At 31.3% G+C, this 17811-nt stretch overlaps 1 protein-coding gene across 1 annotated transcript in view; it reads left to right on the plus strand.

Moving 5' to 3' along the window:
• Positions 1–16089, plus strand: part of LOC111634423 (striatin-3-like) — a 91989-nt gene extending 75900 nt beyond the window's left edge. The window contains exons 16-25 of the mRNA XM_023379190.1: positions 1153–1304; positions 6938–6996; positions 8869–8985; positions 9083–9130; positions 9199–9320; positions 11467–11634; positions 11706–11846; positions 13150–13260; positions 13336–13422; positions 14009–16089. Of these exons, the coding sequence (XP_023234958.1) occupies positions 1153–1304; positions 6938–6996; positions 8869–8985; positions 9083–9130; positions 9199–9320; positions 11467–11634; positions 11706–11846; positions 13150–13260; positions 13336–13422; positions 14009–14178 (1175 nt within the window). The 3' untranslated portion in view covers positions 14179–16089. The remainder of the gene's footprint in view (positions 1–1152; positions 1305–6937; positions 6997–8868; positions 8986–9082; positions 9131–9198; positions 9321–11466; positions 11635–11705; positions 11847–13149; positions 13261–13335; positions 13423–14008) is intronic.
• Positions 16090–17811: the final 1722 nt, after the last annotated feature.

Below are 17811 nucleotides of genomic sequence, written 5' to 3' on the forward strand. Positions count from 1 at the left end.
GGTAGAATAGAAGAGTGTTACACTGAGCTGAGCCTTTCTGGATCAAAACCACTTGTGAAAATTTCTGAAGTGTGAATGTGGACTCAAATGTGGATTAGGCGATCGTTTGGTAATTTATTATATACTATTCGGGCTTTGAGTTGTTGTTATTTATGTGGATTTTCCAGAGTGACAGGCTGACATACTTTTACTATAAGTTGTCAAAAAAGTTACAGTGTGGTGGAAAAGGTTTAAAAGTGAAGTTTTACATACGATATTGCAGTTTCTCCTACAGTAAATGCCAGAAATGTCCCTCAAAATCCAAAGATTGAGGTCCAGAGATCTAACTAGCCAGATTCCATTGGAGATTATGCAATTGGGCAAGAAGTCGTCCAAAACCTAGAACATCTATGATCAAGCAGTAAGATCGTCTACTGCAAAGTAGAGAAGCAAAACATACAACTTACGGGTCTCATGTACAATGCCGTTACAAACTTTTCACTGCACAGTAACTTTTGGGACACCCTGTACCTTAGCTGTCTGACTGTCTTAGTAACTGGTTTTTATCGATCATCTGAATATTTAGATATTTTAGATGATGAAAAGTGACCGTATTGATTTCTCTTCCTTCTGCATCTTATTCATTGATTGAATGACCACTATTTTCAATATAATATCTAAATATATGTTGAAACAGAGAGGTGCAGCCTTCTGCTTGTGACACCAAGATTTAAATGTTGGTTGCACACGAGCTCTTAAATCTTTGTTTTTTTTTTATTGGTAACTTCCCTACAATCTTTAAACTTCTTTTACGATTCTCAAATTGCACATGTAACGTATTCTAGAAGAATAGTTGTACTCAAAGAATCTTAATAAGACGGATTACAATGTTTCTGCTGTGTAATTATAGAGAGATATGATAAAAATTTAAATTAAATCCCATTATTTTTGAACTGATCTCCAATATTAAGTTTAATTTAGTTGTGGGAGAAATTGTTTTGATTCTAGAAAACAATTTGTTTATATTTGTACGTACAAACGTTGAATCGTGGAGTCAAAATGTAATAATTTGGAGGTGTTAATAATATACTTTATAGAATTTATATGATACATAAATTACTTGCTAATGTTTACAAATGAACTTATTAAATTTATTTTTTTATGTATGTTTAGGTGTTCAGAGCGGGCCACTTCTATTTCCTCCCGGTTCGCGTCACCCTTTACTAGGAGGAACCGGAAATAATGAAGATTCATTGGAGGCTCCTTTAGGATTAGGCGAATTAGCAGGACTAACAGTTAACAATGAAGCCGACTCAACATATGATGTAAGAATTGTTATTTCGGTGCTCCAAAGTTAAAAATAATAATCTTTATTATGCTGTGGATCCAGTAATGTACAAAGACACTATAATCAAATTTCTTAGTATGTCAAACTTAAGGTAGTACCTTAAATTTGACGGACTAATTAAAACTAGTATATTTATTTTAACTATAAGTATGTGCCACGTAATAATAGAGATATATTTTGAGAAATATGTTGTTAAGCAAATATTAGAGAGTGTACATGTACTTGGACAACCTGTATGGTATAGTCTACTACTCGTATAGGCTGTGCGTAACATAATGATAAGTATTTATGTATCTAAACATATCTAATCATAGAAAAGGTACAGGCAGCTATGAATTTTTCTTTATTATGATCATATAGAACCTCTGTTATATATGCAGTCTGTCATTGAGTGGCACATACTTGTATTGGAAAATCTTACTTTTCAAATGCTAAAATCTAGTGTTTACTGCTTTACTGGATGTGCTTGGGCTATATTCTTTAATCATAAGTACTTTTGGGTCATTACCAAGAGTAGAAATTATTAAAAAATTTTCATAATACAGTCGATCCCCCTATAACACTGTTGATTTTTCCGTTTTATATGAATACCATGATGTACGAGTCACTTAGATTTTACAAATACATGAGCCATTCACAGCCCGGCACACGTATTTGTAAAATCTAAGTGACTCGTATAACATGAAATTCATATAAAACGGAAAAATCAACAGTGTTATAGGGGGAGTCGACTGTATAGTATATTCAATAATCCTAAGTTTGCTAATTCCGTTATTTGACATTAATCTTGGATATTACCATTACTGATCCAATTGACGTTATCTGTTGTTTCTTTAAAAATAACAAACCATACAACATTGTAACGAATTTAATAATTTTTTCAAGATATTTTGAATATTCTAATGTATAGTATCACATATTTTATTCTCATTAATTTATTATAATTAACTAAAATCATATGAAATTTATTATTTAATTTGGTAAAAATAAGAAAATAAAATTTGTTCAGATTAGCAAGAATCACTGTGTGTGCATAAGAAAAATCAGTTTAAGATAGCTGTGTATTGTTATATTTGATTCAGTTAATTTATAGGAAACAATTTAAAATCTTTAAAAAACTATATCTCAGTTAATTGACTATTTGGCCACCTTATATAATGACATAAAGATTTATCATCATTGTGCAAAACAAATGGTAACAGCTTGCATTTTTCTATCTCACTTCTTCAAAAGGAGTAAGTGAGAAAAATGTAAGCTGCTACCCTCAGTTGTAGTTTACAGGACTTTAAAAAAAATGATCTTTGTATTTAACATTGTTTAAATATTAAAAATCAGAACACAGCTATGTTCGAAAACTGTTAAAAAGATAAAACTGTTTTTCTATTCTATGCAAATTTTTCCTGACTAGGGCCTCTGAAAGACAGCCGAAAACGTTTCAACATTAAAATTTTTTTGTTGTTCATTTGCTGGAATTATCGCTTAGGTGTGAAGTGGTTGTTTTAGTAAGCACTATTTTCTTTGTCCTTACTCCATGTGTCCTACACTCCTCACAAGTGCCCTCAGGTAACATTGCTTTCATTGTTCTTGTGATTCTATAAAGTGGCACTCACCACCCAGGAAAATTGATTAAGGTTAGAAGGTTCTAGAAGTATGAAAGAACAAAGAAAAAAAGGAGAAATGCTAAAAAGTACAAACTAAACTAAAATTATACAATAGCATTCAACCACTTCACAGGTATGATGTAAAAAATATTAAACAGGAAATAGCCTACATAAAATTACCTTAAAAAATATTTTTGATAAAATGCCAGAATGTTTTTGCATTTTTTGACATTTCAAGATGCTCTAAGTCCAAAAATGAAAAATCTTAGGGGGTCATTTTTTTGGCTGATCACTATACTTCCCCCTGTTATATATAATTGCTGGGAAAGTAAAAATGTGAATAAAATTTTTTTAGTTTGCCTCTCTCTCTTACTGTTAATCTGTCCATATTTTGCCTTCAACTATTATGATAACCCTAATTTAAAGGAATCAAAATTTTTCACTCTACTAAGAATTTTCTTTAATATTTATGAATTTTATGAACTAAATATTTTGATAATTAAATACAAAATGAGAAAAGTGTTTAAAGAGTTATTTTAGATCAAATATCTGGCAAACATAGCATTGTAAATATTAAAGCGAATTTTTACTCTCCTGGCTGTTATATATGACACAGGGAAAGTATGGCAATCTGTCAAAAAATGACCCCGCCACAATAGACCACATGGCTGATAGAAAAGAATAGAATACCCAGGATGTATGAACCTTATTTAGATGTTGTGAGGGGCCATGTGGAACTTCATTAGACTCACTTTGAACTTCTCTCTTCCTTTTTTGTATATCCAAGATTTACTATGCTGTCATTCCAATAAGTTCATAAACTTTTATTACTCCAGTTTAGTTTAAACTTGTCTCTTAGATACTTGACAACAGTAAGCACTATTAGACATAAAAAACTGGCGCACAAACAGGAAATATGTACTAAAACAACCACTTCATACCTAAGTGATAATTCCAGCAAGTGAACTACAAAAAAATTTTAATGTTCAAATGTTTTCGGCTGTCTTTCAGAGACCCTTGTCAGGAAAGCATAGAATAGAAAAATACAGTAGAGAGTCGATTATCTGAAAGTCAATCATCCGAAACGTCAATCATTCGAAAGAATTTTAGTCGGCAAATTTAAATTTTTGACAGTGCTGTGGCGCTGCAATCTTTGGCTATGTCTTGGGCTACTCAAATATTTTATGTTTTTAATACTAAATTAACTTCTGAAGTATAATTTTTTATTGTTTTTATATTTTTCAATATATTTATTTTGTTCGTACAAAATAAAAAAATAATTTTTAACGATACAATAGTCTTCGTTAGGCTTAACATCGACGAAAATTCAACGTGAAGCGTCACGCAATGGAGAAAATGTCAAGATGGGATAAATAAATATATTTTTTCGTACATAATCGGTTATCTGAAACGTCGATCTTCCAAACAACCCGAGTCCCCAATTGATTCGGATAATCGACACTCTACTGTAGTTCTATCTTTTTAACAGTTTTCCTTCAAATTCTTCCCTTTTCTACTTTGATGGCCAAACTTACATCCAAAAATATGCGGTATGTAGATGATATAACCACATCTATTTACCACAAACCCACATACATTACCCTCTTTATACCTACTAACTCAGCAGACCGTTGGCCTTTTAAGGTAACGGCTTTCCGGGCCCAAGTTGCTAGGGCTTCCTCCCATTCCTCGGACACTTCTGATACACACAATGAACTGAAACGCGTCAAGTTTATAGCATCTGCACATGGGTACCACCAGTCCTTAATAAACAGGCTCGCTGCCAACCCATCTATCTATGATAACTACCACCGACATGAGGCTTAATGATGCAGAGCACAAGCGGGTGGTTATAACTTACGAACAGTCCCTCCAACAAATTTATAATAGAATTGCTAAGGATTTAAACTTGTGCTTAACTTATAGGAGAAAACAGAACAATTTTTGAATCTTACCTAATGCAAAAGACAAGTCTGAGGACAAGAAAGCACCAGGAGTGTACCACATTCCATTGCAAGACAATTGTTTCAATAGGCGTATAACATACATCAGATCCACGTATCGATCTCTAGAGGCTAGAATACAAGACCACAAGTATGATGTATCCAAGGGGAAGTATAGTACTTCACTAGCCCAGTATGCTACCGAACCTGGAGTTTCTCCTTGTTGGGATGAAGCTACGCTTTTACACAGGGTGTTTGACTGACACAACTTATGTTTGTTGGAGGCTATTGAAATTTATATAGCGGGCATGAAGGGAGGTTGCATTAACTCCGACTATATTCCAGTTCCACAATCGTGGAAGTATTATTTACAAAGCCACAAAGCATAACTATGATTTTTTAGTATGAAGTTAGCTTTAGGCGATGTAAAGGAAACAATCTTTTTCCCTATCACACATTGTTTATACATTAAAACATCGGGCTAACTTTTAACATTGAATATATTATTACCACCATATATATTATTTTATATATTAACACCATATATATTATTATTGTATTTATTTATAACTTTATTTATAAATATTTTAATTATATGTAATACATAATGATCTTTGTATTTAACATTGTTTAAATATTAAAAATCAGAACACAGCTATGTTCGAAAACTGTTAAAAAGATAAAACTGTTTTTCTATTCTATGCAAATTTTTCCTGACTAGGGCCTCTGAAAGACAGCCGAAAACGTTTCAACATTAAAATTTTTTTGTTGTTCATTTGCTGGAATTATCGCTTAGGTGTGAAGTGGTTGTTTTAGTAAGCACTATTTTCTTTGTCCTTACTCCATGTGTCCTACACTCCTCACAAGTGCCCTCAGGTAACATTGCTTTCATTGTTCTTGTGATTCTATAAAGTGGCACTCACCACCCAGGAAAATTGATTAAGGTTAGAAGGTTCTAGAAGTATGAAAGAACAAAGAAAAAAAGGAGAAATGCTAAAAAGTACAAACTAAACTAAAATTATACAATAGCATTCAACCACTTCACAGGTATGATGTAAAAAATATTAAACAGGAAATAGCCTACATAAAATTACCTTAAAAAATATTTTTGATAAAATGCCAGAATGTTTTTGCATTTTTTGACATTTCAAGATGCTCTAAGTCCAAAAATGAAAAATCTTAGGGGGTCATTTTTTTGGCTGATCACTATACTTCCCCCTGTTATATATAATTGCTGGGAAAGTAAAAATGTGAATAAAATTTTTTTAGTTTGCCTCTCTCTCTTACTGTTAATCTGTCCATATTTTGCCTTCAACTATTATGATAACCCTAATTTAAAGGAATCAAAATTTTTCACTCTACTAAGAATTTTCTTTAATATTTATGAATTTTATGAACTAAATATTTTGATAATTAAATACAAAATGAGAAAAGTGTTTAAAGAGTTATTTTAGATCAAATATCTGGCAAACATAGCATTGTAAATATTAAAGCGAATTTTTACTCTCCTGGCTGTTATATATGACACAGGGAAAGTATGGCAATCTGTCAAAAAATGACCCCTCAAGATTTTTTATTTTTTTTGGACTTAGGACACTGAAATGTAGAGAAATGCAAAAAGTTCAGAAATAATTTGTATATGTATGGATGTTAGTGTGTGTGTGTGTGGGGGAGCACAATTTTATTCATTCTGTTTGAAGCTTAATAAATAACTCCTGTGATTTTTGTTGAAAATTTCTGAAATTTAGCAGGGAGGTTTGTTTATTAGGGGATGGATGCTATTAAATTTTGGTGGTTAAAGATCGGGGGTGTGGAGATAATGGGGTTGTGTGTGTATCCAGTAGGATTGGACTTAATGACAACTTGTTATTAGTATTTACAATTTTTTATAAAATTCATCCCTTCCCTCAAAATTAAGCTTTTTGCATTTTATAATAATTACAAATATAAAAACTTTTTTAATAAAATATTGTAACAGATTGCACCACACATGCTGGTATGTATGATCATCAGAATTACAAATATAAAAACACATTTAAAATTAATTTTTTTCAAATTATTTCCAGATTTCATCAGCAAAGGAGGCATTTAGGAAAACATGGAATGCAAAGTATACATTGAGAAGGTAACATTTGGCATTTATTAAAATAACTATTGTTGTGTTGTTATTAAACCATTTTACCAAACAGCAAAGGCCAATACATGCAAGCAGCAAAATTAAGGCAACAAAAGGCATTAATGACTGATACTAATAAGTTTGTGGTTCTCTTGATCATGACAATCAATCAAGCCTTTAATTGATGATTACTTCCAACTTAACTACAGCTGTCCCTTGATAGTCCGACGTTTTGTAATCCAACATACTCAGTATTCCGATGCACCTCCCATCAAGGTACCCGTCCCTGTTACGTGTCTGTTTGCACAGAAGCATGTTGCGACATGAATCTCCCCACCCAATTCTTACACGATGACACACATTTTGTGTGTTTTCCGTGAACAGTTCTGTTCGAACTGTTGGAGTAGGGAATATTGTAGGCTACTGCTAGCAAAACAATGCCAAATATGTAATCACTTTCGGTAATCCGCACCCCTTTGGTCCCATACCTGTCAGATTATCAAGGGACAGCTGTACTGTCCCACTTAAAGCATCAGACTGCTACTATGAAAATCTGAATTCAAACGCAGTTCAGAATCTTATAATTTATCATAAATAACTTGGATCCGCTGCATTATTTCCCTATCCATAACTCATGTCAGTTAATGTGTAGATACATAAGCAGAAGTTGCCAGTTTGAGTCCCATTATGGATTGATTTTATCTTCCAGAACAATTTAAATTATTTAATTTAGTATCTTATAGTTAAATCATTTATAAAGAAATCACAAGCAACCACAACTGTTAAATTTTCTTCCTGCAAACGATCCAGCACTTTGATTTTATCTAGTAGTTTCTTTGTTTTTCTTTAACCTGTCCTACCTTGTTCCCAAAAATATTCGTGTAACCTCATTGACATGCGTAGATGATCCGGAATATTTTCGTGTTTACATAGGAACGTTTTTGATACTAGATGTCACTATGAATCACAATTTTTATATTAAAACGAACTTTTAAAATATAATTTTTTTTGTTTCTGTATTATTGAATATATTTATTTCATTTGTAAAACATAAAAAAAATAATTTTTTACAATACAGTAAACACGGTTATTATTTAAAAAAAAAAAAGCTTAATAGCGACAAAAATTCAACATCAAATAGGTTAATATTTTCTCACTGGAGATCTTTGATTTTTAAATCGGTAATGTCATCTAAAGGTTAAAAGAACTAAAATCCTCTCATAAAGTATAATGCGACGCATTCACAGCACATTATAATTTAGAAAATAAAACTTACCATTTGCATAATTGCATGTGTTAAAATAGTATGGGAAAATACAAGATAGTATTCACTAATAGCGTGTTATGGTCAACAAAATAAATTGTATTAGAATGCATTTGTGAGAACCGAGGGAGTATAGCTTCAAGCTTCTCCCCACTTACCGGCAGCTCTGTCAGAGAATGGCTATATAAGAGGGCAAAAATGTGAGTGGGGAAGGAAATGGGTAGGTCGACAGGTTACCAATTGTACTCAAGGATGACACAGCATTAAATATAAAGTAAACATATTTAATTAACTAATTATCTAGAACTATACATACACGTACAAAACGTAATGCTACAAAAAAAGGGAATACTCAAAATTATTCTATACCGTGACAAGGAATATATAAAGAATCAAAGGGAATGAATCGACATTCAGAAAATATCAAATATACAGAACCAACTTTATATAACTTATATAAAAATATCATCACACAACCTAAAACTACCACTTACTGTATTCATTTCCTGGTAATTGTAGACAGTATAAACTTATTTATGCTATAAAACAGTGTATCATCTATGATTTTTTTCTTTATTAAGAAAATTAATTAAATAAAATTTTGTTTTTGTGTGTAGCCATTTTGATGGTGTTCGTTCTTTGGCCTTCCATCCTGTGGAACCAGTATTAATCACTGCCTCTGAAGATCATACACTCAAATTATGGAATTTACAGAAAACTGTTCCTGCCAAAAAGTTAGTAATTGATAAACTTAAATATTTATTACTTACCATTTGCTACAAATTTATTATAATTGATATGTAAGTATAAAAACTTTAATTTTTTGAACAGAACTGCATCTTTAGATGTAGAACCAGTATATACATTCAGAGGTCATGTGTAAGTAATGTTTACATAAATTTCAGATTTATAATGACTATGTTTAACCATTTAATTTTGTTCTTTAGAGGGCCTGTTCTATGCCTTGTGTTAGGTGTGATGGGTGAGCAATGTTTCAGTGGTGGTCTAGATCAAACTATTAGATGTTGGAATGTGCCAAGCTCAAACAGTGATCCATATGATTTATTTGGTAAATTAATTTTTATTAAAAGTTTGAAGTAAAATTACACAGTAAAATGAATCAATAATCTGTAAGAATTATTAATTTAAATTTAGGTGTGCGCCATGTAATGACAAACCACATATAATGACGATGGTCTTGTAAGATTATAATGGAGTTGAAAAATTTATAGCTCTGTGTACCTTTTCTATGTTTAGATACATAAATACTTTTCATTATGTTACATACAAACTGTATGATAGCAGGACTATACCATATAAGGTTTGTCTAAGTACACAGTATGTTTGCTTAAGTCACTTAACATATTTCTCGGCACGTATTTCTGTCGTTAAGCAGGCACATATGATATACATGCTGTCTTAACGTTTATATCTGTTGTATTGTTATTGAATACAAATTAAATGATAAATTGTTTTACATTTTTCACAAATTTGATCATGTCACTTTTTACTTACAACATTTATAAAATATTTAGAAAGTTTTGTACCAAAGTATTGAAATTAATATGCATTAATGGCATTACTATTAATTTAAAACATTTTAAATTGTTTTTCCTTCTCTTATAGTTTATATTTAAATACATTTTTTTCTTCTCTCATCAAAAATTACATTTTTCTTATAAACAATTGAAGTTGGCCTGCTTAATAAACATGTATCATTGAAATGTATAAAGACAAATTGCTACCATGTCCAGATTTCTGTAAACATGCAGAATTAACTCTTTTTATAAGTAGTCATTTCTATTATTATTGATTGAATTCTTCAAATTTTATTTTAAAAATGTTTGAAAATATGATGATGATTTTATCTTCTACCTTTTTAATGAAATTAGCAACAATGAATTATAGTATTAATTCATGGTATATTGGCTTTTAATACATCTTAATTAAAATTTTATGTATTTGTTTGCATTAAACAACTGTAAAATTAACTTTTAAATTACTTCAAAAGGTAAAAGCTTTTACAGGTGCTCCCCTACGTATAAACAGCTTAGATTCAAAAGGTTTTGTCATAAGTTGAAATGTTCGTAAGTCAAAAACTAACCTAAAAAGTACACTTGTACGCAGAATAACCACATACTGTTAGTGTTTGATCCTTCAATAGAATACATTACACTCATTTACCCACTTGCTATTGCTTATTAGTGGATGTTTCAAACATGGTTTTTTCACCTACACACTTAGTTTTATAATGTCCAATTTAGTTTCCACAATAACAGTCATACTTCTTACATTTATCTCCACTGCTACATTTACTATTATGTTTTGGATGCATTTTTGAAGCACTAATTGTAAAAGTTTATAAAATTTGCAAACAATGATGAAAAACACCAATACTTTGTCATTACCAACTTTTATGCTGCCTTCCAAGCAGTGATGGAATATCAGAATTCACCCAAAAACAGAAAATGATTATATGCAATAGAAATAAATCCACATTAATTATTTATTACTGGTTAAAGACTGATTCAGCACCATCTCACAACCAGCAAGAGAACTTCAGAATTTGTGTGAAGTTTTTATTTTAGACATATGGTCAAATTGTTCGTAAGTAGGGAAGCTCCTGTATTTCGTTTATGATATTTATATATTTCCTTATAGTTACATTACTATTTATAATTCAGGACAGCTTGAGAGTTTATTTGCTGAACTCTCTTAAATTAGTGGAAAATTCATTAATATAGTTTTTATAATTGTTATCAAACATTCCATCATTAGATCATATTAAGACGATTTAGTAATATTATTCAGTATGGCTCTACAGTATAAAATTTCTTTATTTTTATCAATATATCAATTTAGAACAAGTTCATCAGTTGGATTCATGCATTCTGCTTGTCCTATTCCTTCAGTTTTTGTTTTTGAATGTGAAGAGATCCTAAGTTTTTAAGTGATTCAAATAGAAATTACTGTGGTAATCTGTTTCTGTTTTTCTCTTCAGTGCATTTGAAATTTGTTTTTTAAAATTAGGTAGTTTTTCAGGCTATATACAGTCCATATTATATGATAATGATTGCGATATCAATTGACTAATGTAAATCCTGTCATTTTATTTTAGATTCATAAATTGTTTTGTATTTTTCCTTCTGTCTTAATTTTATAAGTCTTTAAAACAAAGTTTTACAAATTTAATAACAATTTTGTCTCTGCTTTAGATCCGGGAGTACTAACGGCAACATTACAGGGTCATACGGATGCCGTCTGGGGTTTATCAATACATAGTTCTAAGTTGCAGCTACTCTCCTGTTCTGCTGACGGCACAGTTCGGTTGTGGTCACCTCACAGTAAAGTACCCCTTTTACACACATATGGATCCGATAAAGGTAGATCCGACAACGAAATCTCTCCTTCTGGTTGCTTGTAAACAGATTGTAAATAATTTTATTATTTGCAGATGATGGAACACCAACTTCTGTAGATTTTATCCACTGTGATCCATTGCAAATGGTAACTGCGTACAATTCTTCAAATGCAGTCATCTTCGATTTAGAAACTGGCAAGCCAGTAGTACGCCTGGAGAGTAATCAAAATCCTGGTGAATATTTCTATATATTTATTTTATGTAATTCAACATATTTGAAACAAAGTATCAAATTAAATTTTTATATAATAAATACAACCAACCCAATAATTACTTTAAATATCAAATGAACAGTCTATTCCATTATTGGACTATTAAGACTAAATAATTACCATAAGTCTGCATGGTTTAGCAGGTGTTGTGAGTTTGAGTTCCACTGTGGGAGATACTTTCTTCCAGAATATTCTACGTGCTATTTAAATTAATTTATTTATTTATAATTATTATATTTAACCAGAGCTGGCAGCCTACTTACTGCCAAATTACTTAGTAATTATTTAGCCTTAATAGTCTGATAAAGGAATTTGGCTGTTCATTTGATACTTAAACTTTTTTTTGCATTTATAATCATTAAAATATTTTTATCAAATTTAAAAGTTGTCAGGACTGTATATTTGGAATTAACTGCTTACATTAGTATGGCTGCTTGTCAAAAACTGCAGCATTATGACTGAATTTTTATATTTCTACAAATGATTTTTTTTTTGTAAATAAGTCAATTTAAAATAATCTAATCGGTGTTTTGAGAATAATATTAATCGGAGTTTAAATATGGCACTTTCATATGTCCAACTTTCTAAACAAATGATTTAATTTTAAATATTTCTGCCGTTAATACAAAGTTGAATCTAATTAACTTAAACTTGATTATTTTGAATTGTTAGCTAATTCTAACCTACCTCTACGGTTGATTGATCCATAGAATATCTGTGTTTTGGGGATTGTATAAACTCTTCATGCGTGAGAAAAATTGTCATGTGTTTCCCACTTTTAGCGATTCTTGAATCTAAATTAGCAGAGTTGTTTAGTTATGTTTTTATGTTGTTTGAGCATAGAATAAATTCACGTTTATATAGGGTGTCCTATAAGTCTGGCCCAACAAGTTATGTTGACATTTGTATATTCCTTTACACCTCTCTCCTTCACGTTATTTTGATAATGAGGACCCTCAGTTGGCTTGAAGTTGCTAGTGTTTGAAAGGCTGCATCCAAATCTATCACTCATCACATACAGTGCTTCAGATATAGCTTTTTAAATTCTTCAGTGATTTCATTCTTACCGAAAGTCCCTTGGTTGGCTTTGAGGGATCCAAAATTTTAAAATTTTCTCTTAGTGTTTGAATTTAGATCAACTGAATTTATTGTATTAATTATGTTTAATATTTTACATGTGTATGTAAGCGTGTAGTTATTATACATATTAAATATAATAGTTATCGTGATAATTGGCTAATTACATTCACTTATTTATTTTATAGAAATCAGTCAACAAAATAAACAAATTAATAGGATTATTAGTCATCCGACTCTACCTGTTACAGTTACGGCTCACGAAGACAGACACATCCGTTTCTTTGATAACAATACCGGTAAATTGGATTCTTATGTGATTATCATTTTTCATAAAACATTGTTTTAATTGTACTAAATTCATTTACTTTCAGGTCAAATGGTTCACTCCATGGTTGCACATCTAGATGCTGTTACTAGTTTAGCAATTGATCCAAATGGTCTCTATGTATTATCAGGAAGTAAGTTCTTTACACTGAAAGTAATATTATATTATGTCACCTATCTTACATTTATTTAAATGAGTGATTTCTTGTGGTCATTGTCAACTCCTAATGAACTGGTCAAACACTTGGGGATGAACTTGCAATTCATGCCTACTTTTTTGTAGCGGTTTGTATGCCAATATGAACCTATCTTCAGGATCTTTGAACACTCATGCTAAGAATACAAAACATTTGTGGCGTGAGTTTTTACTGCAAGCATTTTAAATGTTAAAAATTGAAATTACTTTTTCATTTGTCAGAGATTGTAACTTATGAGGTTATAATTTTTTTATTACATTTGCAATCTGCAGTCTGCTTTTTATAATGGATGGATGGACCAAACTGATAATGATCAATCTGCAATGAATAAAATGAGAATAGTCTTAGCCTAGACACATAGTTAATAGTGTACTAATGTCTTATACAAATAAATCATTCAGTTTTTCTGCATTATGAATTGGTAAATTCATGAATTAATAATAGCTTTGAATTAACAGTTTCTTTGTAAGTAGATCACTTACATTTGTCTGGATTGTCATTCAGTTTTCTTGTTCACTTTCAGGTCATGATTGCTCTATCCGTCTTTGGAATATGGACAATAAAACGTGTGTACAGGAGATAACATCCCACAGGAAAAAGTTTGACGAAGCCATTTTCGACGTGGCATTCCACCCTTCGAAGCCATTCATTGCCAGTGCAGGAGCCGACGCTTTAGCCAAAGTGTTTGTGTGAATTTTCCGGAAACAAAAAAAATCTATATATAGTCAGTGTCACTCAAAATATGAGTTCCCAGTCAACATCCCAAGGACTTTCAAATGCACCCCAAATTTATTTATTAACTATAGTTATGTGAAATTGGGGTATGTGTTTTGCAAATGTCAGCAAAAAAATAAATAAATAAAATGGTTTTTATTAGTCACTTCCCCTTAGGGCACAGAAAAAAAAATCTACGAAACGTACAGATTTTGGTTGAGCAATTTAGCCGTTTAATTTTCTGTGTTGTGTGATGTTTAGATAGAACATGCAGGCATGTGTTTTTTTTTTTTTTTTCTCCCCCTTCCTCTCCTTTTTCTATCTGCAGCTTTCGAAACGTGAACGAATTGCCGAATCTGGTGCATTTAGCTATGTTATGGGATAACCAGTTTGAAAGTATATCGAAGAATTAGCTGCCCACAACATGACTTGGAGGGTTTGTTCATCATTCATGATTACAAATTTTATTTAGAAACATGTTAGAAGTTATTATCAAAGTCAAACTGGTCAATAAATTCACATAAAAAAAAAACTATTTAACAATCTTACTGCTAAAATCTTTAAAAAAAATTACACAAAAAAAATCTAATTTTAAAATATTATATATTTTTATGCCAAACTAGGTTTGGTTTGTAATTTTTTTACCGAATTCTTCATATTGATGATTTGATATTATGTTTTTACTCACGATGAGTTGTGAAAATGTTTGTCGTACAAATACTTTGTAGCATTCTACGTAAGCAATGCTAACTCAGTTTAGTTTTTAAGCCAAGCGACCAGTGACCAATCAGTGATACTTTGCCGATAAATTATTCAACCCCCTTTTCCCCTATTTTTTAGTGCCACAGTCGACAAGAAACGACGCATTTCGTTTAAAGGCAAATATCCTGTATATATTTAAAAAAAGTTGAAAATCTTAGGCATATCCTTAGACTCGGAACAGCATGATTAGATTAAAACCTACAGGATATAGTCGTATATTTCATTAAGTATAGAAACACGCAATCCCGAAGCATCGTTAATTTTTTATATATATATATAAATATATATTTAGTTGTTTCCTGTAGGATAACTGTGTTGTACAGTGTACAGATTTTACCTCTTAACATATTCTGCCATTAATACCGAGAGATCCCTCATGTATAATTGGTGAATGGAGTTCCTGGCGCAGGATAGGTGAATTCTGTTTATCAGGCAGAATTAGTTATTTATAATTACCATCTCCCAATAGACCGGATTTAAAAAAAATTCTCTTTTTTTTCCCCCCCTCAACCTCGATACTAACCGATTAAAAAGCGGCAGTCATTCATCATCATGCGGCACCGCACAGTGGTCTGTGGTCTCTATTTTTCTCTCTCTCTCTCTCTCTAGCCCGTCGAGAACACGAAGGAATGCACGCTGTCGGCTTGGCTAATGTGCTTCCTTTTATAATAAAATATTTCCAAGGGAACAGTAATATATTGTTTTTTAAGTTTATTCATTTTTTAAAAAAAATACAAAACAAAAAATAATGATCAAACATTCATAATTGATTAAATAAAAAAAAATTATATTAATATTTGAATGCCATTTTTGTTGGCTTTGAACTATATAAAAATATAAAAATAAAAAAAAAAGAAGTTAAAATATGCAACAGTTGAAAAATTCCTACTTTTATGAATAAATATAGACAAAAAAAATCACGATATCTGTCAGTTTTGATTATGGCCACCATTTTTATCGTGGCGGTCGTATTTGGTAAATATTGCTGTTAAAACAAAAGAAATATATCTGTTTTTATGATTGGAATATTTGCAAATTATGTTTGTATCTGAATCAGTTGTGTTTGATAAATATCACCCCCTCAGCTCTGGACTACTATATTGTTCCATTAAAGTCTCATCTTTTTTATTACTGTTTCTTTCGATGATTTATTTATGTCTTTCAGTGTACCGAGCGGGGCATAGATCGCAGCATCCATCCGCACCAACGGGTCGAGTGTAGCCATATGCAGATGCCTGTTTGGAATCGTCATTCTCCACAAGTCGCATGTCCAAGGTGATCATACCACGTGGTTTTTTGAATTGTTTGCAGCTGCGTGCCGTAATCTTCCCTTCGCAAATTGTTTCGAGTGTAATGTAATCGGCACTGCTTAGAAATATGGTAAAAATAAAGGAAATGTTGCAGCGTGCTCGAGTAAAGTAAATCATTTGGAATATTTGTCGTGCGGTGGATGCCGTGCCATATGACCCGCTTTGTATTAATAGATAAAAACGTAATTGGTTAAGATATATTATTTTTATATATATAACATTATTTTTATGCCTCATAAGTAAATATATAAATTTTTAAAATTAATTTGTAGTTAATTAATGAATAGAAGATTGTTTCTTTTAGAATTTTGATTTAATAAGTCACATCATTCTAAACAGTGACGAATATCTTATGTTTACATGATTGCAAGGCATACAAATGACTTAAGTTCTTCCCTTTTTAAGTTTTCTAATTATTTCCTAAAAATGCTTCAAGTGTAGTATCTCACATTACAATAAAAGTCATCTAAGCGAGCACACTCGAGGCTGTTGACAGGGTTTAGAATTGCATATTTGGCTATTTAAAAAGAAAAAGAACAGTTTGGGAGCTTGAGAGCACAGAAAACAAATACTAAGGCAAAATTCTGTATACAAAGTCACAAATGTAATCTTGCATACAGAATATAGATGATTTTTCTGTAGCAATATTAGTTTGCTGTATCTTGTACTGTATTAACAGATATAGCATGCAATATAATGAATCATTTTTGAATGGTTGAGCGCATACGCCTAAGCAGTTCTAGCAGAAATAGAAAGGAGCGAGTAATTTGGCATCATTTTGGCTGGTCCCTTGTTTGCCAAATTAGAGCATTTTTAACAGGGTTTTCAAGTTATTTCTGATAAATTAAAACATATTGATATACATCCAATCCATGTCTTTGTTTTGCAATTGTGAAATTCCCAGGAATTTGTCCAAAATTAAAAGAGTAGCCTTTACAATTTACAGTAGAAGATTGTTAATCCATCACCTACGGGACCAGAGCAATGCCGGAATATTGGACGATTTTGTATTTTCATAAAATTCAATAAGTTATATGCGGTTGCAGATATTGCTGTACATTTCGTACCAGCTCATTGCTTTGTATTAGTGATTTGTTACATGTTTAATCAGTGTGAAGACAACTTGCAAATTACACATGAATCATTATTAATGTACTGTACAATATATACGTAAATATTTATTTTTCCAGATATCTACTGTATTTCTGCCCAGGATTTTTAGTGCCCATGTGTCCTAATAAATTTCTGCCCTATTACAAAATTTAGAAGGAGAAATTTCAAAAATCAAAGTGTTAAAATGTAGTAAACCCTCAAAGGAGTTTATTTACATAAGAAATAGCAATGGCCAATAAAATTGTTTACTGTATCAAGAATTCTTATAATGGAATTAAGATTACGCATGCAATGTCTAGAATCGTGAGAATCATTTCCAGATCGAATCAGGAGATACCCCTATTTGTTCAAAGATGCAAGTCCTAAGTTGACATAATGGAAAGTGCAGCATCTACAGGCCATATTGACAAGATCAAGAACAGCTCAA

The sequence above is a fragment of the Centruroides sculpturatus genome, unplaced genomic scaffold, assembly GCF_000671375.1.
Source record: "Centruroides sculpturatus isolate CEXI.00-Female unplaced genomic scaffold, Cexi_2.0 scaffold968, whole genome shotgun sequence".
In the NCBI taxonomy this organism is placed as follows: domain Eukaryota; kingdom Metazoa; phylum Arthropoda; class Arachnida; order Scorpiones; family Buthidae; genus Centruroides; species Centruroides sculpturatus.